General features: G+C 40.2%; 1 protein-coding gene across 4 annotated transcripts in view; it reads right to left on the bottom strand.

Moving 5' to 3' along the window:
* The window catches only part of UTRN (utrophin), a 354,351-nt gene that overhangs the window by 269,702 nt on the left and 59,045 nt on the right, over positions 1–25,604 (bottom strand). For all 4 annotated transcript variants that reach the window (XM_021391928.1, XM_021391929.1, XM_021391927.1 and 1 more), the window contains 7 exons: positions 12,851–12,943; positions 11,436–11,513; positions 8,296–8,388; positions 7,241–7,413; positions 3,265–3,380; positions 2,029–2,192; positions 693–896 (listed from right to left, as the gene is read on the bottom strand). In XM_021391928.1, coding sequence (XP_021247603.1) covers positions 693–896; positions 2,029–2,192; positions 3,265–3,380; positions 7,241–7,413; positions 8,296–8,388; positions 11,436–11,513; positions 12,851–12,943 — 921 coding nt within the window. The remainder of the gene's footprint in view (positions 1–692; positions 897–2,028; positions 2,193–3,264; positions 3,381–7,240; positions 7,414–8,295; positions 8,389–11,435; positions 11,514–12,850; positions 12,944–25,604) is intronic.

Below are 25,604 nucleotides of genomic sequence, written 5' to 3'. Positions count from 1 at the left end.
GAAAACTAAAACATCTAACATGACACTTCAGTCTTTTAGCAACACTCCTGGAAAACTGTGCTGATCAAGACAGAGAGAGCACTGAATTAAACTGAAATGATTATCAGTTTCACAGCAGACAACATTGGGCTGACCAGGCCTTTCAGAAGTTGGCAGAGAAATGAGAATCAGGCTGTATTAGACTGTTTTTGTAATATGGATACTGCAGGTGAGGCGCTAGAACATTGCCCAGAGAAGCTGTGAATGTCCCATCCTTGGAAGTATTCAAGGCCAGGTTATATGAGGCTCTAGGCAACCAGCTCTTGTAGAAGACGTCCTTGACAATGGCAGAGGTGTTGAAACTAAATGGTTTTTAAGTTTTCTTCCAACCCAAATAATTCTATGATTCTATGACACCAGTGAGCCAGCCACAGAAAGTCAACTAAAAAAAAGTTTCAAAACCTGTTATACTGCAAGTTTCTCCTAGAAAGATCTATTTCACTGCCAAATGAACAACTATTTGTCAATTTAAAAAAAAAAAAAAAAAGTTACAGGTGCTTTTAATTTACCAAGACAAAAGAAACAGACTAGCAGTTTTTTTAATAAGGACTAGAAAACAGAAGTTTTGTAGTCCCTACACGTACACACATTAAAAAAAAGCAATAAATAAATAAATAAATAAATAAATAACTTAAGAAAAGCTTCCTGCTTACTTCATGGGTGGCAAATTGCTCTTTGACTTCTTCAACATCACCAGATATTTCTTCCTGTTCCCGAAATGCATCCTCTGCTGACAGTAACCACGTGAGCACTTCTTCCAGAGCAACTTGGTAGCTATCCAAGTCCATGTCCACCTCTGTTACTGTGCTGGGGGTCTCTGCTCTGGAACTGCTCTGCTCCTCTTCAAGTGCTACAGTCTAGGCAGCCAAGAGAAAAGTGACATTTTCAAAAAACTGAAAAGATGCTTTCTCAAATGATACTAAGAACAACTAAGATCCTTTTCAACCCTTCATAAAATTTTGAAACTGTTAAGTACATTTCTAATGAGAGGGACCAACAGTTACCACTAACAAATTTCCATTTTAAAATAAAGAATCTGGATAGAAAACTTTTATTTTACTTATTTAACAGGGCAGCGGACCTCCCACAGAAATAAATATCCACCAAATCCCACTGCCACTAGTAGTCTTGCTGCTAATTCTATTACAAACTTCAGGCTACTCTCTCCAACTTCACAAGATAAATAAGGAAACTAAACAGACAAAAGACACATAATGTAGATGTAACTTTCTACCTCAGTGAAAAGGAACATGTACATGAATCAGAAAAGAAAAAGGAAGATAAAGCCGATGAAGGCAATCAAAAAGATGGTATGATTTTTCATATTTTCCCAATTACATTGAATAAGATAGAATCATAGAATCACCAAGGTTGGAAAAGACCTACAAGATCATCCAGTCCAACCGTCCACCTATCACCAATAGTTCTCACTAAACCATGTCCCTCAACAAAATATCTAAACGTTTCTTGAATACCTCCAGAGGTGACTCAACCACCTCCCCGGGCAGCCCATTCCAGTGTCTGACCACTCTTTCAGAAAAAGTAGTATTTCCTAACGTCCAGCCTGAATCCTCCCTGGTGCAACTTGAGGCCATTCTCTCTAGTCCTATCACTAGTTACATGAGAGAAGAGGCCAACCCCCAGCTCACTACAGCCTCCCTTTGAGTAGTTACAGAGAGCGATAAGGTCTCCCCTGAGCCTCGTCTTCTCCAGACTTAACAATACCAGCTCCCTCAGCCACTCCTCATAAGACCTGTGCTCTGAACCCCTCACCAGCTCTGTTGCCCTTCTCTGGACCTCAGTATCTTTCTTGCAGTGAGGGGCCCAAAACTGAACACAGTACTCGAGATGCGGCCTCACCGGTGCTGAGTACAGAGGGGCATAGAAAGCATGTTCCAGGGAACTGACAAGCCTGAAGATCAGCTAAAATTACAACTCAAGAAGAGCAAGCCAGGCTTTGATATTTGTTATCAAAGCTTGTTATCACACCTGTTTCAAGTTGAATTCTCCATCTTCACATTCCTGTTTGAATCTCCTTGGAAGGGTCTCCACTTCCCGAATGTCTTCCATGGTGACTTGCTTAGGAAGGACCTCAAACAAAGATGTTAAATACATGATAATAGACTTTTTGTCTGGAAGTGGTACAGCAACATCTGCATAAAAAAAAAGGGAGGGGGGATTAATAAATAAACTGCTTTTCTAAATCATTACATAGAATAAAGTTTAAACAGTAATACTTCACATACAGAGCAAAGCACATGTTCCCCTGTTAATTACCCTTCCGTACACCTTTGGTTAGAAGGCCAGGTTTTCACAGATGTTGAAAGCATGAAGTACAAAGGAAAAAATGATATAAAAAACAATTTTCTACATTTGCAAGTGAATTTACATTAAAAGGCATGACCTTTTTGAAGAGCCCAAACCTGATGTTACTGAGGAATAAAAACAGTTTTGGAAACATTCTTGAGCATCTCCCAAGCAGAAATGCAGTTCAGGAACAAAATCCCTCAGAAACACACTTCCACTTGAGTTCTATCTTCACTCAGCATAGGTCAGTTCATTTGTTTACTTTTCATATGAAAAAGAGCTTCACAGACTCTGGTTCACATATACCTGGGGTTATGAGTTCTACTCATTCAGCTTACTTTTAAAAATAAAAAGTAAAAAAAAATAGTGGTGGTGCTTGAATCCATAAAGTTTGAGAGTTAGTCATACAGAATAGATCTTCAGAGACTCACTTCAAAGCAGAGTGACAGCTCAGGGTTTTAAGAAAGGGCCATACAAGTTTCCTGATGAGCATTCACAGTAAGCATTCACAGCATTGACAGCTACTGCTACATACAGTGTATATAACAAAGAATAAAAGATTACAAGCTCTGAAGCTATCCCATTCTACAAAATGCTCTAGTTCATCAGAAAAGTACATTTGCAACAGTACCCATCCCTAAAATAAAAGTTGGTACCCAGTTTTTGTGTACGTTCCTGTATGCTATCTCAGAAGGGTAAGCCAGTCTGAACCTTAACATTCAAGAAGCTGAAACACACATACACAAGCATACTCTTACCCTACAATTTACATAGTTTTAACCTCAAATTTAAGGGATTGAAACAAAATATCACTGCACAAAATTGCTGAAATTTACAGTAATAATAAATGTCTATATAAGCGTTTTCTTTCAGAAGAGCTCAAATAGCTTCAAATCAAGCAGAATAACTATCTTGCACCTTCAGGATCCAACAGTTTCTCAATTCCCAGGTGGTTTTTGGCTATGCTGAAAGCATGTTCCAATCTCTCAACTGGAGACATTGTTATAACTTTATCCCAGCTGAAGAACTCAGGTCTGCAAGTTAAACACAAAACAGAAAAAAGAACAGTGAATTTAAATTAAATTTAAAAATCCATACCATTCCGAATTTTAAGTTATGGATGTAGAGGTAGTTATGTAAGTAGTATAAATATGAACACACATACAAAATCCAAATTCTAGTGTATATGCACAAACATAGAAATACAAAAAAATTCTCGGTGACAATCTGGCAATCACAAATAAATTAAGTGACCACATGTCCACAGCTCCATCCACATTTCATTCTTATATATACTGATTAAGTGCAACTAGAGGTTAAGTGCTAATAACAAGAAAATAAGTAAATTCTGTGTTTAAAATTTGTTCTGGAACCAATTTTCTTCAGTTTTTTTCTTTTTACAGCGTTATTCCCACTACATGATTTTTGTGTCAGGCTCTGCTATGTAATCAAGAGTCACTCTACTCTGTTTCTAGAGAGCCTCATTGCAAACTTGTGATGTAGCTCAGTGAACACCCGAGACCATCACAGCCAGGAGCGGGAGTCTCCACACCTACTAACCCACCATGCCACATGGCCTTTTTCCCTGCTTTAAAAAAATTTCAAGCATTCATGAGAGTCACATTGTGAATTAGACCAAAGAGCAGATCGATTTACAGCGCCAGCAGCCCAGCACCCTTCACCTTCCATTAGCATTAACCAAACCAAATCCCCAGCCCAGTTGTGTACCCAGAAACATACCAGCAGATCTAAGTGGTAAAGAGCAGAGTATGGAGTAAGAAAAAGGATCAGCAAAGAAGGCCCCCTCCCGTTGCTATCTATACCTACAGGGCATGATCAGCCTAGTGCTGCAGCAACACAGCCGTAAAGCTACAAATCATTACAATACTCTACATTCCTCTGTACAGTAGCTTCTTATCAAAACACTGCTGTTGGCCCTGTTGTCAACGGTTTACGGGTGTTAGGCCCGATTTCTGTGACAAAGGGGACGGGGGACCCAAGGGCCCACGTCCCGGGAAAAGGGGAAAGGGGAAAAGGGTAGGGAGATGGCCCTGAGAGCAAAGAACAGCGGCAACAATCTGAGGAGAAACAAACTAATTTACTAAATAAAATATCGGAATGCAAAACAACACACTATAATACAATATAATTACAATTTAAGCTGATAAATCCAATACAGAGAGAGAGAATGTCCCAAAATCAAGGTAGGCCTTACTCTACTACCGACGATAAGACAGCTGGAGAGCGAGGTGCTGCCAAGACGAGAGACGGCGGAAAAAGGGATGAGGTCTCGTGATCTGCAAGTTTTTATACTGCGAGCTTCTATCTTTTCCCTCTGGCTGGAAAATGGTAACAAAGGAGCAAAGTACCGTGGGGACTGTAGTAGTCCTTCTCTTCTGAGAACTAGGTATGTCCACTACATGATGTTATGATGTGGAATACCAATAACCGAAAATCACAAAACCATGACACCTGTGTTCTGCAGAAATTGGGGAGGAAGAGATGGGCTTGCCTTCAGTTCTTTTAATTCTTATTTTGGTTATAAATTGACCTGAGAGTACTCTTTTAACATCTGTCGAGTCATTATACTTAGTGAAATAGGAAGGCCGTAAATCAGCAGGGTCTGAGGAGCAAAAAGCCAGAAGAAAAGCTAGGGGAGAGGCAAATATGTAAAAATACTAATAGATGTTTATAGAATACTGTACATCAATGCAAGAAGCAAAAGATAACCACACAGATCCACAAAGTTTGAGAAGAGACTCTTACTTTGAAAAACACTTTGCAATAAATGTATAGGATATGCACTAGCCCTCCTACTTCCATAGTAACACGAATTTTAATAAAAATGCAACCTAGGTATTGACCTACTAGCAGAAAAACTGTACCAAAAAATGGAATTCAATTCAAAGAAGAACTTGGCTAACATTAGGAAATGAAAGAGACTAACATAATAAAATGTTTTATGTCCTATTACCTCATATAACTTAAGTACTGCAAGCACTACAAAGTTATTAAATATTACAACCAAGAGGTAGAACTATAAGCAATTATTCATAGGCACAAAGAGAAAAGTGAGCTACTAAATAGGAACCACAAAAATTCCCCTATATTAAGTGTCCAAGGACAAAACTAAATAAAAAACACAATATTGAAAATACTCCGTAGGCAGGGAGGCAATACTGATCCAGGTAACCTAAACAGCTTTGTTGTCCTACCAATTCTGCAACATGCCTCAATCCCTTTGTTCCCTTCAAGGGTCTTTTACAGGTTCTCTCTTTCAAAGGCCGCCTAGATTTAAAGCCAGCTCAAGACTTCTCAGAAGTGTGGGGAAAATGGTGCTTCACTGAAAGACTGCAGGTGTTAAGAATTCTGAGCCTGCCAGGTTCCCAGAAGAGGGTATAAAAGGCTCAGGGAGAACATCAGAGAGACAGGTAACTATGAGAAGTTTTCCAAAGCCAGAGGAAAGCACAGTTATGCAAAGGTTTCATCAGGGGCTTTTGCTTCATAGCAGTGCTTTGGAAAGGGCGGAGCTCACAGATTTCAGATCCCAGAAAACTCAAGCCGAGAGACATATGGCACAAGGACCACAAATAGCCTAAAGCTGGTTTTACTGCTTCTGTCCTTCTCGGTGTTTATTCTGAGCAAAGTGTGTCTCACCTGTGTCTAAAGCTGGTGCTCTCTCTAACACAAAGCTTTATGTTCACTGGCAGAGCCATGCCTCTACAGACAATTACGCTGAAAAGAAAACCACCTGTAAAGATCACACCTTGTTAACACTTCTGACAGTGTTAGCTCCAGAGACTTCTGTTAGTATCTCTCTGCCTTTCAAAAACAGCCCTTCCAAACTTTCAGAAGCCCTCAGCATGGGGCGATGCTCCCCATGCATGCATGCAGGCTGAATACCAACCAGCTCCTGAAGACACACAGGTATATCGGACCAGGCCCAGGCTGAAAGCAGCGAGCCTGTGATGGTTCAATCAGCACAGGCTGAAGAGCAGAGAACAGCAGGTTCAAAGTGAACACAGGCTTTGTGAACACTTTACCAACACCCAGAATATTTATACCCAGCATATACGAAGTATTTGCTATGACAGCTACCTGGTGGCCAGGAGGTAATATCATCTTGCCATTACTACATTGAAATAGATATTTATGGTAAAGAACAGTCAACCCATGCAAAAGAAGAACTGAGTTCATTTAAGTTGCCCAGAAGCAGACAGATCACACACACACAGATATGCGAGTGTTGTGGGAGTCTGTAGAATAAAGATTTCTGTAGGCTCCCAAAATCAGAAAGAACACAAGATGTTTTAACATCGTTCTTTATAAAGTACAATGAAAAAACTACTTTCTTCTCCTTTCATTCTTCTACTCAACATTAAATGCAAAAAGCTGCTTTCCTGAAAGTGTTGAATGCAGAGTCTTTCAAGTAACATGTATTCAAAACCTAAAAAGATCTACAAAGCCCATCTTTCTCATTTCTTCATTCTGAATCTTCTGTACTTTCCTACTGAAGTGACATGGCAAACTGAAGGAGAAGTTTTTCCCACTGCATAGGAGGGAAAACAAAATAAAGAAAGTGCAAGGGGAAGCAACATAATTGATATAGACCAGTCAATATAGATACCCATTCAGCATACTCTCCGTATAGTAGATACCTCCGTAGGATGGAAATCCACTTAGTGAGTGTGCATGTGAGAATTGCTGAGAGTTGCACTGCTGCCTTGGCTCTGTTTTTGGCAAAGCTCTGGCAATACCTATGCCTTGTTACTGTTACTACAACAAAAACGAACAACTGAAACAGGCTAGAAGCCTACAAACGCTCAAGCACAAAGACATGGGGGGGAAAAAAACAGCTTACTTCAATAGATATGAGAAGAAGTACATCACTTACTTGTGTCTGTGGATGACAGCATTAAAAGCAAGTCCATCTGCCCAGCTCGTTGTGAAGTTCAGAACATTGACTTGACTATAAGGTCTTGAAGACTGCCGAACCCAGCTCAACAGAATTTTCTCACTGTTGGTCTGCTGCAAATCTGACATGATATTCTTCATGACATCCTTCACCTGCAAGACAGCAACATCTACACCTTACAGACATGTTCTCCACTTCCCCTGCTTACAAAACTTTTGAACCAAGCTACTTTACAAACTGGGAAAGGCTCTTTTCCATGAAAAGTCATGAGTCAAGCTTTAACTCCTTTTATGAGAGGTAGGAATAGCAGACTTCAGGCCACCTTTACTCTCTACTGATTACAAGTACCAGTAAAGCACCATGTAATAAGTGATAAGTTACTCCTACATTACAGCCCTCCCCCACTCGTCAGTGCTGCCAGCACTCACCATGGGTTATAATATTTCTTACTGCCTTGCACTGGGGTTCCATTAGTAAACAAACCCCAAAAATACAACTTTGCCTAGGTTTCTGGCAAGAACAGGATAACTGTTCAGCCAACACAGGAAGTGTGCTGTTTGATGTGCTATGCACAAGCATCCGCTGAAGTCCCTCCAAGTGAATCCAGTGATCCTCTCAGGTATGTGGATAAAATGGGAGCAATTCAGTCTATGACGCTGAGAAACAAACCTCCAGAGAAGCATAAAAGATGCAAGCCCAACACAGCTACTGAGATAGGAGAAAAACACCTGCAAACACAAGTGCTTAAGTCTTGAGGAAGAAATATAAACGTTTTAGCACAAAATGGCCCTGCAATTAACCACCCTAGGAACAGAACTGAGCGAGTACAACAGAGCACATATGGGAATACAAATCACAGGAGGTAGCCAGCAGACAGAGGTCAGAAACCAAACACCAGCCTGTCTTTATTTACCAGCCTAGAATAGAAGTGGTTTTTTTATGCTGCCAAAACTCCAGGAAGGTTTGTGAGAATCCCAGAAGATTAGATGCACATGATTCCGGAAATGGAAGGGATCTCACAACATCCTCCTCACCTGCCAATGCAAGATAATGCTCCACAACAGCCCCAGTGTCAGCTTGTGATTTCCATCAACGATGTCAGTTCCTCCAATATTCACCAGCTCCACCTGGAAAGGTCAGATCAACTCTATCAAACAACAATGTCAAAGGTTAAAGCTTTGTATGAATCAGCATCCAAATGGGACAAGTTTACACAAGGAGATCAAAAACTCAAGGGAGAAATAAGATGTTCAAGTTTCCTATATGCCTAGGACATTTGAACTCAGAACACTATTAAAAAAATGGGAAGAGACAGGGAGATTACTCCAGTACACAAGAGAGTACATGAGGCTACCCACTCCAGCATTAGGTATTCAGCACTGAGGAGAAGAGGAGCTTAGAGCACACTACCAGACACTCACTGCTACTTTAGAACCTGAATCCAGGCTTCTCCTCTCCATTCAGTCAGTGCAAAGAAGCATCAACCTCCATCTTTTGGAGAAACCTAACAGAGCACACTGCATTAATCACCACCATGGCCTATGGAAACAGGGCTAGTAACAGCTCCCTTTGGCAGAGGAAACAAATATCTCCACACAGCAGATGCTGAAACACATTCCCATATGGTGCAGAGTGGGGTTTCATTCTCACTTGATAACCTGAGCCATCCTCCAGTTCCAGAGGCAAATAACACTGCGTATTTCAACTCTTTGGTGAAGCTTTTCTCTCCCTTTCTCATCCTGGTTCCAGAACGAAGTTGTGTTATCCAGTTCCCAGCTTACACGAACCCTAAGAGCTGTATCTGGCAAGAGCACTGTTCGTATCAACAAAACCCACACCAAGTACTGGCTGGCAGTTCAACAATACAGACAATCAGAGGGCAGTGACTGAACCCACCCTCTGGCTGTCAGTGGATTTAGCCTCGAATGATAGAATAGGCAAGAATAAATACAAAGTTTCATTTTATTTTATAAGACATACCTATTGTGCAAGAATATAATGGTTTTCTGTGAATATTTTTCCTCCTATCAAACAATCTTCAAGCAAACTGCCTCACTCGTTAGGCTGAATAGCTTGACTTCTGCAAAACGTATTTGTAACCACACTACTTTCAGATACCATCTACACCATTTTAAGTTCCCCATAGGTGTCTCAATTAGTAAAATCAAACCCAAACTTTGCTGTTGAGATTAACATGGAACCACAAATCATGCTTCAAAGTACTTGGATTTGTGGATTGACCCCTCCCAGTTTTTACAGCAATTGGAATGGAATTTTAACGCAATCCTCTTTATGAATACTGGGGATATACTTTAAGGCAGCTGTGAATTGAATGGGCAAAAACACATCAAAAGTGCCATCAGTGCACACCATTGAACAATTCAGTCTAGAGCACTATAGAACACAAGGAGCAGAAAGACGAAAAGAGAAGGGCACAAAAATAAAACACTTATATGACAAAAGCTTTTTTCACCTGAATAGAAGAGAAACATTCCTGAGAATAGGTAACAAAAAAAATTGTATTTTTTAATCACAATTATTGTTAGTACTGTAAGTACTGTATTCCCCTTGCAACCTACACCATACATAAAAGAATCCATATGCCCACTTTTGTATTTTAATGATTTTTTTATTAAACCAGTATTTTTCAGCACACAGCCAGCAATTCACTAAATGGATAATGGACAACTAAGACTTGAGCAAAGCCAACCAATAAAAGAATGCTGACAGTAGACTTCTAATACTATTGAAAATAGATGAATATTGACTATATATAATGATATGGGTTTTTTTTTCTTTTGCCTGCTTTGAAAAAAAAAATTGGTCCATAAATAAAAAAAAAAGTTTAAGTTCATTGCATAAAGTCACTCTGCTCATCAGATGTATGAAGTCCCAACATCATTTGAACACCTGCATCTTGTAGGCTCACCCATTTTTTGCAATATGGATTTTTAAAATTTCCCAAGTTGTTTTCAAAGTTATGAATACTGTACAAGGCACAAACTCTCAGGTCACAGAAGGCAACTGCTTCTTGCTTTTCCCTTCATCTTAAACACAAACACTTTCTAATGAAGTTAAACAGTAGGTATAAATCATACCTGGCCTCAGTAACTTTCAGCTAACACACACCATCTGTTTACTTCAAGCAACACTAGCTTATGGAAGAACTAATTAATTATTGTAACTAAATATCATTTAATGTATTATATTTGTAAATTAAATTAATTTCAAGCTGGAAAGACCTATTATTTATCCTTAGGAAAAAAATAATCAATATTTACAGTACCTTAAAGAAGGAAAACAAACAACCCACCACTAAACTCTGGCTGCTTCCTAGAAATATGACACTAGTTTATGAATGTGGAAGGGAAATTGTAGTATTATATAGCATGTTCATGTAACTCTTCAATCAGCAGTTTACATAAATATCTCAGTGCCTTTTTCATTAGATGTATTTCTTTGCCAGAATGTTGTTATTAAACTATTTCAGTGCCTTGATATTCACAAATAGAAATCCTAATTATAGACAACTATGCTTATCAGGAATCACTATCTGGGGAAAAATAAAATTACTTTGCTACAGCAGTACTAGTTTCCAGGCAGTAAGAACAAAAATTAAAACAAAAATAAACAGCTATTATTCCCATTTTTCTTAAAGATGAGTGTCTGGAGGTTTTGTTTGCTTTTCCTGTTCAATTAGCAAAGCTCAAAGTCAGGAACACTCAGGAAAGATTTGACAGAGTTGACAGATGTCACTGGAAAGATCTTCATGGATATTGAGAGCGGGACATGAAAACACAGAGACAAAGCACCTGTCATAACCTCAGAGACTTTTGCACAAGTCATGCATCTTCACTGGAAATTAGCTATTTGTCCTGTCATGCTCATGAGTTATGCATAGCAGGGTTACAAGTCACCGCTGTTTACAGAGCTGAACACATCTTAGTAGCACTAACAAACCTTAGTTATACTAGGATTAAATTGGCACTTTAGGATTTCACAAAGTTGCCAGACACTGAAATAGCACTGGATGAAGATAACTGAGAACAATGTACCTCTCCTGCTGAATTCCCATTTTAAGTGCTAGAATCTTTATTCTCCGTGTTTTGAACTCATACACACAGAGGAATAAATTAAAAAGTATATCAAAATAGTTGTGGAAAAGCATGCTTACGTTGTTTTGATGCAAGACTTGCAGTACTCGGTTGACATTATTTAAGGCATGTACTCTTGTGGAACCTCGTTCTTTAGGCTGAAAAAGAATAAACTTAGCTGATCAAAGTAAAACAAGTGAGTAAGCAATAGAAAAAAATTGTCTTTGTTCTCTCGTGATTTTTTTAAAATAGAAAATAGTTCATCCACAATAATTTCAAAATAAACATCAAGATGAAAACTGGTCAGAATAAAATTCTTCCATCTAAAGTACAGAACAAGCCCTGGATTTTAAGCGTGTTTTGCTTCATCTTAGACTAGAACTTTAATATCCAGCATCTGCAAATTTATGTACTGGCAATACAACAGCAAAATGGGAGTTCTGAGGGAAAATCTGAGGGTTTTGAATATTTGCCAGAGTGGTTGGAATTTTTTTGCTCCCAAGAGGGAACAAGAAGCAATTCATTTTTCTGGCACCAAAACCCTGCTAAATCTGTGCACACTGAGAAGAAGTTACGCTTCCCGACCTTTCCCTCCTTTTAAAATCAGAAGAAAAAAAATACCACAACTCTTGACAGTATCTGCCACTCCATTTGTTTTTAATCATCACAGTTCAATTCCTGTAGCAGAACATCATCAAACTGCAAGAGCGTGGAGCTGAACTTGAAACACAGTAATCAACTGAATTAGAAACCAAGAAATTCCTGTTGTCTTCAATAGACTTCAAATCAGACCCAGAATCATTATAAGTTCTTAATAGTGAAATGCATGTGTTCAGAAAAATAAGGTAAGCTTGAAAGATAAAATTTTAAGTGGCTGAAGATTTCCTGTTAAGAGCAATAAATCAACTTGAGATTTCTATAAACAGTTAAATCAAAAGGTTCATCCCAAGTGATGGCACAGGTTTCACCTCATCTATCTGACTGAAAAGGCATCAGTGTTAGCAGGGTAACAGTTTTCAGCCCCGCGAGCATATTCTCAAATCTAAACAAAACTTGTGTAGTTTTTCAGCCTTTTCAAACCCCTGGGACCACAGATTTTTCCAATGGAGATGCAGGTTTTTGTTTTGCCTATTAAATGTTGTCTTTCCTTCTTTCTTCTTTAAGGGATCCTTCATGAGCGTATTAGAAGTAGTTCACTCTTCTGAAGAAAGAGACCTTTAAGACCTCTATCAAAAATATATACTATGTAAACAATACCACTGGCTTTATCTGCTGTGCTAAACAGCGTGTTAACCCTCAAATGCAACAGTTACACAAATGGTTTCAACCTGACTATACGCATATCCTACCAGTAGAATTCTGTGGAAATTCACAGGAACTGGAGGCAGCAGGTCAGAGTACATGCTAGAACCACTTATTAAAACAACAACATAAAAATCACACAACAGTTTGTTTTGTTTTCAATAGGAATACAAGTCATATACATTTCTCTTACCAGAGGTTTCCCTGTCAGACCTTCCAAAAGGTCCAAAAGCTTCCTACCATCTTTCAGATCTGTGAACATGTCCTTGACTGGGGGCGTCCCACTCTGCAGAACAAACAAACAAACGTAGTAATAAAAACATTGTTTAACCAGTACACTCCTGAAAAGGACACATTTTTCCTTTTATCTGTTAATGCACTTATTCGTTACTGAAGGTAGTAGATAAAAACTAAGGGACTATGACAGCGATCAGGAAGATTTCCTTCTTTTCTTCCTTGTTTTTTTCCATCAGCAGCTTAATACTGAGAATGAGCATATCCTGGCCAACACTGGGCAGATGCAGAAATGGCAAAAAACAAAACCTGGCATATTTGAGGAATTATTTGTGAAAGGATGTTTTGGTCTCACTATATCTAGTGGAGGAGGTAACTGGGGCTTTTCAGAAAGAATCTATTGGGACAAATTCTCTCAGAGTGAGGGGGGGATTAAGACAGCTGCTGACTGTGTTATCAAGTAAGTGTGTTTTCTTTTTAATACTCGTTTGCTGGCTGCCAGGAGATCAGTTAAGCTGCCGCTATTATTGTCCTCTTGAAAAGTCAATTTCAAAAGAAGAATGTTTTCTTAAAAAAAAAACCCTAAAACTCTAATATCACCTTTTTTCTATTGCTTTGTTTTGCAAAACTGTTCTTCAGAAAGAAGGCTGTCAAAGGTCCACCTGACATGAATTAGCTGACATAGATCTTCTGTACATTCACGCTCCTGCACCTGCCTTGATGCCCATTAGTAATTTAAAAAAAAAAAAAAAAGACAACTACCCACTCAAACCCATTTTCTGACAAAATATCTGTTTTCCTCAAGAACTCATAAGGGGTTTCCTTAAATGTCAAGTTCTATCAGGTTTGGTACTATTAGAACTATGCATACAAAATCAGAGTTGAGTAGCTGGGGAGCCACATTTCCATTTCCTGTACAGAAACACATCTCACTCACTCAGTTTCAGCCAGCTGGACTAATTGCAAAAAGGACGACCATATAAATAAGGCCACATAGTTAAAATACACAGACCCTAGCTTGTTTCTAATGGTAAATTAGATCCAAATTGAGTTTTCCCGGCAAATTTATTTTCTAATTACTTTCACAAGTTTAGCCTGAAAGTGTGTATATACGCATTCGCACATGCTTAGATAAAGGATGTGGAAAGATACACAGTTGGTAGACTAACACCCAATAGGAGCACTCACTAACTCCCAGCATTTGATAATGTTTTGTCATCACATACTGCCACTGCCTAAGCTCAGCCATACCCCTTCTAAGGCACAAAGCTTTCATCCTAGTGCACGCACTTCTCAGATGTTTCAGATGCTTTGCTTCTCATAGCAACTTGACTAAATCTTTAAAGTATGCTGGAGCAACAAGATAGCAAACCTCTCGTACAGTTAGAGGTATGTAATGGGAGGAGGCGATTCACAGGGGCAAGACAGCAGAAAAATCTGATTTAGATTTGGTTTGCATCACTGCACACAAGATACTCTAAGAGCATAGAGAAATGGTTCACTTGCCCAGGAGGGTAGATAGCAGGAGCTAGCAGAAGTCTGTCCAGATACAATACCACTCAAACACTGGTTGGGACAGCAGATGGCCATTAGCCATAAAGTGGCTGCATGCAGCCTATCACAAGCAGGCAGTGTGAAAGCACAGCACATACAATCACAAGGCGCAGAGGAATTCAGACAGGTTCCACTGCAAGCACCTATGGATTTCCTCCCCTTGGCAACAAGTTATCAGACCAACTGCTAGTACACTTAAAATTGCAGAAAGCATTTAATTACTTCAGCTAGATACTGACAGCATCAAAGGCAGGCTCTGCATGCAGACACATAAATTAGGCACCTTCTCATGTAACAGACCACTAAATAATTAAAGCAATGTACACAACAGGTAAATTTAAAAAAAAATGCTGAAAAAGCAGAAAGATGCCTCATTTAACACAGTGCACCAAGGATGCTGAGAGCATGCAGCCTTCTCTCTCCATATCCCATTCCCTCCCTTCCCTATCATGAAAGCAAAACAAATGACTTGCTACTTTCCACCATTCATTTCAACAGGTCATGGTACATCCCAGCCCCATGCAACACATCCTGCTGCAATAGTAGAAATAATTCAGATTCACTTTCTCAAGAGAATCATTTTTTTCATTTCATTGGCCCTCAGAGCACCACACCGTTCTGTCAGTTTGGAGAGTAAGCAGAAGAATATTAAATTATTTCTGCAATCTAAACGACTCTTTCTTTATTAAAGTATCTGTTACTCCCATAATGGAGACGCAGCAACATTAAAAGCTTCTGTATTTAATGGGTTTAGCCTATCAAAGTGCTCTCTTTGGGAAAGAATTCAGTTCACAGGAAACTCTTCAGCAAGGACATGGTGACTGAGGTTGGCAAGGAGGGGCTGTAGTACCCACCCACAGCCCATCACCACCTCCATTGCAGCACAGCCATCTAGAAAGCCAGAAATTTGCTTCCCTGGCTTCCCATGGGTGCACCTGAGAGAGACGTGAACACCTAGGGGCAGCATCCTCCCAGTTGGCTGTAGCCTGTCCATCAGGGTACAAAACCAGCCCACACTGCTGCCATCACACAGATGCTTCCATACATCCATTTCCCGAGAGAAGACAAGGAACAACTTTGGAGCAATGCTGACAGAAGAGACGTACACTCTTCCTGCACCCAGGTACCGGCCAGCCCCAAGGCAGGCCAGGCTGCTGTGATCACAGCTGTACAGCTGCACCTCAGTCTGTGGGGCCCACCACATAGCCTGCTGGGGGATGCTGTTGAGGCAGTGCAGAAGCAGATGGGGGCCACAACATTAGACCCATAACCTGTCTAGTTTGACCTGTCTAGTCAAAGAACCCGATCCAAACCAGGTTCCAATAGGGCCAGGAGCACCCTGAGCACTGGCTGTGACCCACCACCACCCCAGCTGCCCCATGTATTTTATTTTTGCAAAAATGTTTTGGTAAAGATGGGGTGAGGAAAAAACTGCAAAGGTTTCTGTGAACAGAGTCTGCAAGCTGCTCCAGGCTGGTTAAGATCCAGTTCCAGCCAGATCAAAAAGGTGGGCCACTGGTCACATCTCCGTGACAGCATGTTTAAGAAAGGTTAAGAAAATGTTGCAGAACAGCAACTGGGAGAGAGAAGTAAGAATGTGAGAGAAACAGCCCTGCAGGCACCAACGTCAGTGCAAGAGGAAGGCAGGAGGTGCTCCAGGTGCACAGCAGCAGCTCCCTGCAGCCCTGGAGAGGCCCACAGTGGAGCAGGCTGCCCTCTGCAGCCCACAGGCACCGTGGAGCAGATCCCCATGTGCGGCCACGGAGGAGCGTGTGGTGCAGCAGTGGCTGAGGCCTGACAGAGGCCACAGCACATGGAGAGCCCCCGGGCCTGAACTGCAGCCCGTGGGGAGCAGCCTGCAGTGGGGCAGGGTTACAGCATAATCTTGAAGGTGCAGATGACAAAGTGTTATGGACTGACCACAACTCCAATTCCCCTGCACTGCTCAGGGGGAGGAGGTTAGAACAGGATGGATGGTAGCAGAAAGGTGTTTTTAATTCACCTTTAGTTCTCACTACTCCAGTCTGTTAGTAGTTGGCAATAAATTATATTAATCTCCCTACACTGAGTCTGTTTTGCTCAGGATGATAATTGGTGAGTGACCTTCCTGTTTTTACCTCAATGCATGAGCTTTCTTTTTTCATTGTGTTTTCTCCCTGCTCTTTTGAGGAGGGTGACTACAGAGCAGTGTGGTGGAGCTAAGCTGCCCACCAATGTGAAGCCACCACAGTGCCCTGTGAAAACAGCACTGCCTCAGCTGTTCTGGGGCAGAGTATGCAGCCGCAGGACAGCTCTGTGCTTGTGTGCTGCAGCCACCAGCACTCAGGCAGAAGGGGCAGGAAGAACTCCTCTCCCATCCTGCAGGTAAGGCCCTTGGCTGTGGGTTGCTTCCCCCATCAGCTCTTCCCATGCATCTCATCTACAGAAAGAGAGCTGGCCTCTTGGAAAAAGTTTATGTGCAGATATGCACAGACACACACATAAGTACACATTTGAGAAAGATAAAAAAGCACCTTCTTGCAGAGTCCACAGTATGGAAAGCCAATCTAAATTTTGCCTTTTCAGAATTGACAGTATTTTATTCACTTTCTACTTCAAGATGACACAAGAAGAACACAGTTCAGCCTCTGCCAGCATTCCGTGAGTAGCAGCACTCCATCACCAAACATAATAGATGAAAAAATGCAAGTAAGTGCATTATAAGCCTGACAGTGATAAACCATAATAAGCCCTCAAGCAAGGGCAAATTGCTAGTCACGGTTGCTTTGGTAAGTACTTAAGGGCCAGCTAAGCACTATACAAACACAAGGCAGATAAAGAGCCCTTTCTCAAAGACAAAATAGGGCCCAGCTTACACTACCAAGATAGTATAAAGGACAGGCAGGGACACAGAGTGTACCAGAAGAATCGTGCCAGTACAGGGTGTAAAACATTCACATCCCCCTCATTGAACACTTGCATCAGTTAACAGAAGGCAGTTTTTCTCCGCTTAGCTTACATTTTCTGTAACAGCAAAAATAAATAAATAAATAAAACACTGGCAGAAACTTTTCATAGCCCAAGAGCGCTTTGCCAGCAGAGCTGCAGGCAGAGTTTCTGCAATAGAGACAAGGGCTTCATAAGATAGACAAAAGAACATAATTAACAGACTTAAGAAAAGGCCAAGTTGGTTCCCAAATGCTTTAAACTGGCAGCAGGAAAGGAGCTGATTCACTTCAGTAGGGACTGGCATGAGAGGAGGAGGGAGAGGAAAAAGAGTGGCAGGCAGAGCAATAAGAAGGAAAGCAAAAGAAAGAGCTAATGACTGCAGGTAATCTCAGAAAAGTTCTGCTGTAACCTCAGCATGGCAACATATGCGTTTTATCCACCAGAGCATTTCCAAACAAGGATCAGAAACAGCCCACCTCCTTACACTGATTTTTGATAGCACTCCTGGTGCCAGCCCTTGCCATAACATGAGGCAAGGAGGGTGCAGAAAGAACTTCTGCTAGCTATCTACATCAGAAAGTGTATTTAATTTTGATACATAAATTTGGAGAGGAGAGTAGATACCTGTGAGGAGGTTGCAGTAAGGAGGATGTCAATCTCTTTTCTCAGGTGACAAGTGATATGACATGAAGAAATAGCCTCCAGTTGTGCCAGAGGAAGTTTAAACGAGGTATCAGGAAGAATTTCTTCACAGACAGGGTGGGTTGGGCATTGAAATGAGCTGCCCAGGGAAGCCCATCCCTGGAGACACGGAAGAAACGTGGACACAGAGCTTTTTGACATGGTTTAGTGGTGTACTTGGCAGGGTTAAGGTTGATGGTTGGACTTGATGATCTTAACGGTCTTTTCCAAAATAAATGATTCTACAGTTCTATGTCTCAGGCAGCAGCTGCCGCTTCTTAGCGATCTCTGATCCGGAGAAAGGCATAGGCCATAAGGAGCAAGACCAGTCAGCATGGGCATCAGCTTTGCATGTTCTAGCAAGAGAGCCACCCCAACAGGGCAGGAGCAACCAAACAGTGATCTCATCCTGACAGCAGCAGCCCTCACATGCCTGTTGGCCATCTTCCAGCCTCTCCACCTAGATCAGCTTTAAGACAGCGGCTCACCTCCTCGCATGCATCTGGCAATACTTGCTGTGTGAGGGAGAGGCAAAGACAGGTCAGGTCGTTCAGGCCTGCCAACATGACTGTGCAGAAATCATTCCTTCTCTTTGCCACGAAGTGTTCCCCCAAAAAAAGGAAGCTAAAAATGAAATCTGGACCAGATTTTTATTTTCATTTTTCCTGAAGAATTATCCAGTGCTACTGATAGTACAAAGATCAGCCATCAGCATACAGGTTGTTGAACAAAAACCATGCACAGCTTCAATTATATTTTTATACGTGAGGTCAGAATTGTTTTTTGTTTTGGTTTGCATTGGTGTTTTTGTTTGTTTTGCAACTAACAGATAAGTATTTAGTAAACAGCAGTAGAGTTGTAAAGACCCTTTCCCCTTCTTATATTGAGAAAGGAGAAATACTGAATAGTTTCAGTGCTTAATGAACAACACGAACCATTTGTCACGTTCAAACACAGTCCCAGGAAATTCATGGTAGCCACTTAGTTTAAACTCAGTCACAAACAACACAAGGAGTAAGAACTACACTTTATTATGACTAATACAGATTTAAAATGTCCAGTGCTGCTACATCATGAGACCAATACATGGGAATTCAATGTGGGAAAATTCAGAAAGCAAAAAGGTCAATAAAAAAGTAAACAACCATGTCAACAAATAAGAACTGCTAAGTCCTGCCAATTTCTAATTTAAGACCATAATCATTGGTTACATAACTTTTATTATTATTAAAAAATGATACTTTTTTCCATTTTCCTTCCATTGACATGGATGAGTTACAGAAGAGCAAACATAACTATTAGATGTACTGCAACCTGGCAGATGTAATTGAGTATGCTCGACTCCCTTTGGTACTTCTTTGCTGAATATGCCCAATCAGTATACAAAACTAGTACTGAATATAAAATAAGAATTTACAGTTGCAGGAGGAAAACACCTTATAGACAGAATTAAATATCACTAAAGTAATTAAACGCAACTAAATAGCTACTTAAAGCTCCAGACTAACAAGAAAAAATTTAAGACCTATCACTGAGATACAGTAGAAAGTTTAATGCTACCAGATGATAAACATGAGCTTAAGAAGTTGAAAAGCTAAAGATAGCTCATTTCACAGAATACCTGAGATACTTGGTTAACAACACGTTAAAAAGAGGAAAAACATAAAAGAAAATATCAGACATAGGAAGCCAGCAAAACAAACAAGTCATCAGTAACTCTGAATATTTTCCCTACGTCCCAGAGTTACGATTAATGCATTTACATTACCTTACATTAATATGTGTAACATAACTAACATGAACTTGTATTTAAACTTCAGCATAGTAACTTGTTTCCTTTAAAAAAGAAAAAAAGGTCCTGCTGACCAGATAAAGGAACAACTTTGCTTCAGTACCTATACCAGATTCAGCTGTCATGCCTGAGGATGAACAGACATGCAAACACTGTAACAACTGGGATAGTAACTGAGACCATGAATTACAGTCAAACTCCAATTCAAAGTCCAGAGACGTAACCAAAATTAGCAGTTATTACAGTCAGTACCGCTATTGCAAGCTTTGTAGTCCAGCAAGGGTGATGCTGACTGTACACTCTTACTAGAGCAGAGGCCAACAGTAGTTAAGAGAAAGGCAGAAAACCAGCAATTCTCATGCTGTATCTAAATCCAGGAGAGACCGTGAACTTATTATTGCCTCATCATCCTTATCACATCTCATAGCCTATTAGAAGAGAAGAATAACTTCCTGCATCCTAGCACTTCCCTCTTAGAAGAGGTCAAATAACTCATGTAAGAAAAGAAAGAGCACCAAATAATTTTTTCAAGGCTTTTTGTTTGTTCATACAAAAACCAACTCTTTTCCACTCATGTAGTTTCTTCGGCTGATGCCTTTTTTTTTTTTCCCTCTTTTTTAAATAAGATTCAGCTATCTTTTTGAGTGAGGCTACATCTTACAGTTTAACTGAGAATTGGAAAACATCAGGAACAAGCAGATTGTAGATTATTTTATAAGCAGGGAAGTATTTCCTTGCTTGTACTACAAAGGCTCAACTGGAAAGAGAACTACAGACCCTCCTAGGTCATGTATCCCTGGACAGACAAAATTGCCTAATCGATCTTTTTGATCTATCTTCTGGCATATATTTAACTTCAGAATTCTCCTGCCCAAAAAAATCCATTCCAAAAGGTCTTTGACTTCAGGTATCCCAGAACATGTGAAATTAATTACCTTGAATAGGCACACTTTTGTATTTAACAAGATTTATCACATGCTAAGAGTCAGCAGTAGAGCAGCAATATGTCTTCACAAGTATGGACTCAGACGTTTACTACATGGCAAAACAACCCTTGGAGAACAGGAGAAAATTAAAGAGCAAAAGTGTTGAAAAAGATTTATATAGCACATCATTCAGAAAGTTAGATAAAGACTTTGCAGTTATCGCAAGAATTAATTCCTAGTGGAGGAGGGAATGAGTTAATTTTAAAGACACATAAAAGCTATCTCATTGCTAAGCACTCCGAGTACAAGCTCATCAGTTTGTCCACTGCCACCTTCTGTTATTTTTGGTACTTCTCTAGGAGAGGGGGACACACCAGAGCCCAGAACAACAAACACACAGAAGCCCTTCACCTAACATTTGCCTTCTTGCAGGCTTCACTGGAGCTGCACTGGATAATGCTGTCTCCTCCCATGCTGCATCTTAGCCTCCTCTTTGTTCTTTAACCCTAAATTTTGGAAAAAAAAATCACAGAGCAGGAGAGAGCTTACAATGCTGTAATCTTGAGAGATCTGTCTCTACAAATGTTAGCAACTCCTAGCTCTAAGAACGTCCATTTGCACTCAAGACTTAAGAAAGAAAAAGGAAAAAAAAAATCAGTGTTCTTTTCATATACATATACTATACATACTATAAACATCTCCAGGGGTTCACTGTTCTTTCTGCAGAACGCAACTTCCTTAACAATAATGTTTTTGCCACCCCTGTGAGAGAATTTCCCAAATGTATTGGAAGATATGATTCCTTAGGAAAAGGTCTCAGTTTGCCCATGCTGGATGACTGAACTTCCTCGAGAGTGACAGTGCAAAGTTCCAACAAGCTGTGACAGATCCAACTCCATGGATCTAAATTAAGATATAGGGCATCATGTTTCTTGTGCTGACTATGGCTCCTAACTGCCAAGTTCAGAAACAGCAGGAGAGGAAAATAACCAATCTGAAAGCAAACTTGGAAAAGGAATGCCTTGGAAAATGGGAACATGAAAGCCAGCAAAGACTGACTCGTGCCAGGAAATTAAAAAGGCAAAACAGGGCAGAAAGATACAAAACATTACCAACTACACAAGAATCAAATCCTGTAGGGGATGGGAAGATGAGGAAATGTCAAGGGGGAGATGAAGATAGGAAGGACAGGCAGATCGCGTCTACACCTTTGACAAGAAAAACTGGGTCTCACTGGATAAGTAACTAAGTGACAAAGAAGTGGGAACAGAATAGGCAGTATGATTTAAAAAAAATCCAGATTTGCCAGAATTTGCTGTGTAGTCAAACTTTCAAACACAGGAGGCTGCAGTAGCAAGTGAGGAGAAAAGAACAGGGTCAAGTGAAAAGGAGATGTAAAGAAACAGGGTAGAAAACTCTGTGCTTGCATAGTCTAAAGTGGGACACAATACTCCTTGCTGTCCCAACGTGCCTATAAAAAAAATCTAGAAACCGTCTAGAGTTTTCCACACTGAAAGTGCAAGTATCCTACCACTATGCTATTTAATTGTCAGTTGAAATGCCACAGGTCTGTATGACTTAACTACACTCCCCAAAGCCTGCTGATATGCCATGCCAATACACTCCGATTGCAATTATTTTTAAAGTCTAGAAATGTCAAAATTGGAGTTGATTGCGAAGTCTGTTCACTCCCACTACTTACGTGTAAGCAAATACTGTATGCATGTGCATTATCAAATGATTTCTCTACTTTCTTCAGGACTTATTCTGTACACAAACCGGACTTGCTCAAGGAGTAAATTACTGCTGTGCAGAGGAAGATCCAGAGGTCCTGCCTTATTTCACCATGTGATAAAAGTGAAGAAGCATTTATTAAGTGCAGGTAAACACTGCAAAAAGGAAAAGACTGGCACTATGGGAGACAGAGCAGAAATCTATCCTGTGGAACTAGATTCAAACTCTACTTTTAGCCAAAAGGTCTCCCGTGACACTAAAAAGAATACTTTTTAAATCTACTTCTGTGAACCGTACTGAAAGAAGTGGGTAGGAACAAGCAATGATTTCATGGCCAAGGTATTAAAGTCAGATTCCTCCTGTTTCATAGCCTAGGGGCATTGACTAAGGAGCTGTGGATCATCTGGCCTTTGTGGTTTGGGCTGTACCCACGTGTCAGGCAAGCTGCAGTCATCACTGCTTCAGTTTGTAGAGCTGGATGGAGAAAGGAGTTTCATTTCATGGGAGAAAAACCACTTTTCATGTAAGTTTCCCTTGGAAACTCTGGCTTTCTAGTGAGAACTATGATTTAATGCATAACCCTGTAAGTAACCAGTAGCTATATGCAAATGAGAGAGACTTCCAAAGACCACTTAGTCCTGTCTTTGCTGACACAGGCATCATCTTCCCCAAGTCTCTTCTCTATGCTGATCAAGTTCCATCTCAAAATCTAGAATACATATTTTAGATGGTTTGCTTCAGTTTGCAGAATAAATTATCCGTCTGAGCTAAAATAAGACTCAGAACTCTAGATTATATGAAGACAGTACAAAAATATCTAACCCTACATATCTAACCAACGTTTGATGGGACACTGAAAATTAGTTTACTTTTGATATTGAACAGTATTTGCAGTGGCTGTGAACACATACGATAATACTCTTGCATTGCAGAAAGGTGTTCTGAAAATACATCCATTAAAATCTACAAACCAGTAAACCTTACAGCCATCACATAAAGGAAACTAAGGAAGATGTTATTTTTAGTATCACTGCAAGGTTCAGTAACATTGTGTTTACTAAGTTGCTCATGTGGCCATATACTCAGCAAGCAGAAAAAAATACTGGATAATTGACTTATTGGTATTATTCAGAATGGATTATGCTCAAAGTTCAGCAGAAAGTAGTACATAACCCTTTTCACTTATGAAAACATTAGTAGAGCATACAGATAAGAACATGAATTTTAGCACTTTTTTCACATTTGATCTCTTGATTTTAGAACCTGAACAGCTTTTTTTAATTTTTTTTTTTTTTTAAATATACAGCCATAAATACATAGCCACAAAAATAAAACTAATGCAAGAAGTGAGGCAGGAATGAAAAGGGGATAAGAAATACAACTTCAGTATGTTTGAAGACTACATATTAACTATACATATAACTAGGCTACGTGACAGTGAAACAGCTGAATCTAAGTCTTGAACAAGACTGGATAGAGCAATGGAAAAATAATAAGGATAAAAATCGTATGCATGGCTTAATATAAAAATAAGCTGAAATATTCTCAGGCTGTCATCATGATGGGGGATTTCAGCCACCGGGATTTCTGCTGGCAAGACAACACAGCAAGCTGCAAGTGACCCAGGAGGCTCCTGGAGTCCATTGATTACAACTTTCTGGTTCAAATATTGGAGAGATTGACCAGAGGTGAAGCATTGCTGGACCTGGTACTCACCAGTGTGGAGGAGATCATTAATGATGTTAAGATCGAAGGCATGCTGGGCTACAGCAACCATGCCCTGCTTGAGTTCGTGATCTAAAGGAGCGTAGGCCTGGCAAAGATTGGAGTCAGGACTCTGAACTTCAGGAGAGAAAACTTCAGGTTGTTTTAAGGAATTGCTTGATAAGATCGTGGACTTGTGTCCAAGACCAGGGCCTCCAACACAGGAAGGATGTGGAGCTTTGGAAGAGGATCCAGAGGAGGGCCACGAAGATGATCCAGGGGCTGGAGCATCTCTCCTGGGAAGACAGGCTGAAGGAAATGGGCTTGTTCAGCTTGAAAAAGAGAAGGCTGTGGGGAGACCTCATTGCAGCCTTCCAAGATTTAAAGGGAGTTTATGAACATGATGAAAATCAACTTCTTACAGGGCCAGATAGTGATAGGACAAGGGGAAATGGTTTTAAACTAAAAGAGAAGAGATTTAGATGAGATGTCAGGGGGAAGTTTTCTACTGAGAGAGCAGTGAGGTGCTGGAACAGGTTGCCCAGAGAGGTTGTGGATGTCCGATACCTGGAGGTATTTAAGGCTGGGTTGAATGGGGCCCTGGGCAATCCAATCATGTAGTTGATTTAGTGGTTGGCAACCCTGCCTGTACTAGGGACACCGGAACTTGATGATCCTTGGGGTCCCTTCCAACCATTCTATGATTCTGCATTAATATTTCTTTCAATATCAAATCCATATTGGCTAAAGCTTTGTAAAATAGATTATCAACTTTATAGTAGCTATAATTTACAGAACAGCTAGATTAATTTTAAAATTATACAAAATATCAGTCCAACATAACCATCACAAGCTTGTGAGTTGTATATATTGCTCTTCTGAGGTGCAGATTCCTACAGCAAGCACTGAAGTTTGGCTGAGTTGACTCTAAGTCTCTATCTGCTTTAAATTACTTGTCCCTTCATTTCAAAAGTAAGTACAAGAAAGATGCATTGGAAGTTTAAATTTGCACAAAACAAGTTACCATACTCTAAAATAGAGCAAGAACTTGTACTTTGCTGGATAGGTGCCCAAAGCAGCTGTCAGTATGTTATAGCACACTTCAGTGAAGCACAGTATGGCTTATCTACCTATCCTCTGATGAGATAAAGGAGAGATACTACTCCCTTTCTAGATCCTTTGTAAATCTATACTGAATTGATATAATCAAGTTTGGCAATTTTGAGTACGTTATGTAATGGCATACAAAAATCCCGAAGTTACAAAAATAGGCTGTAGAGCCTCAGTTTAGTTTTTATTTGTGCATCTAGATGAAGGAGCACCATAATATAGTTAAGGTGGAAGGACAATTAAAATTCTTAGAGTGAACTTTGCAATTCCATACATTCCTCAGT

This window comes from Numida meleagris, chromosome 3, assembly GCF_002078875.1.
Source record: "Numida meleagris isolate 19003 breed g44 Domestic line chromosome 3, NumMel1.0, whole genome shotgun sequence".
NCBI classification, from domain to species: Eukaryota; Metazoa; Chordata; class Aves; order Galliformes; family Numididae; genus Numida; species Numida meleagris.
This window is presented reverse-complemented; position numbering and strand designations above follow the sequence as displayed.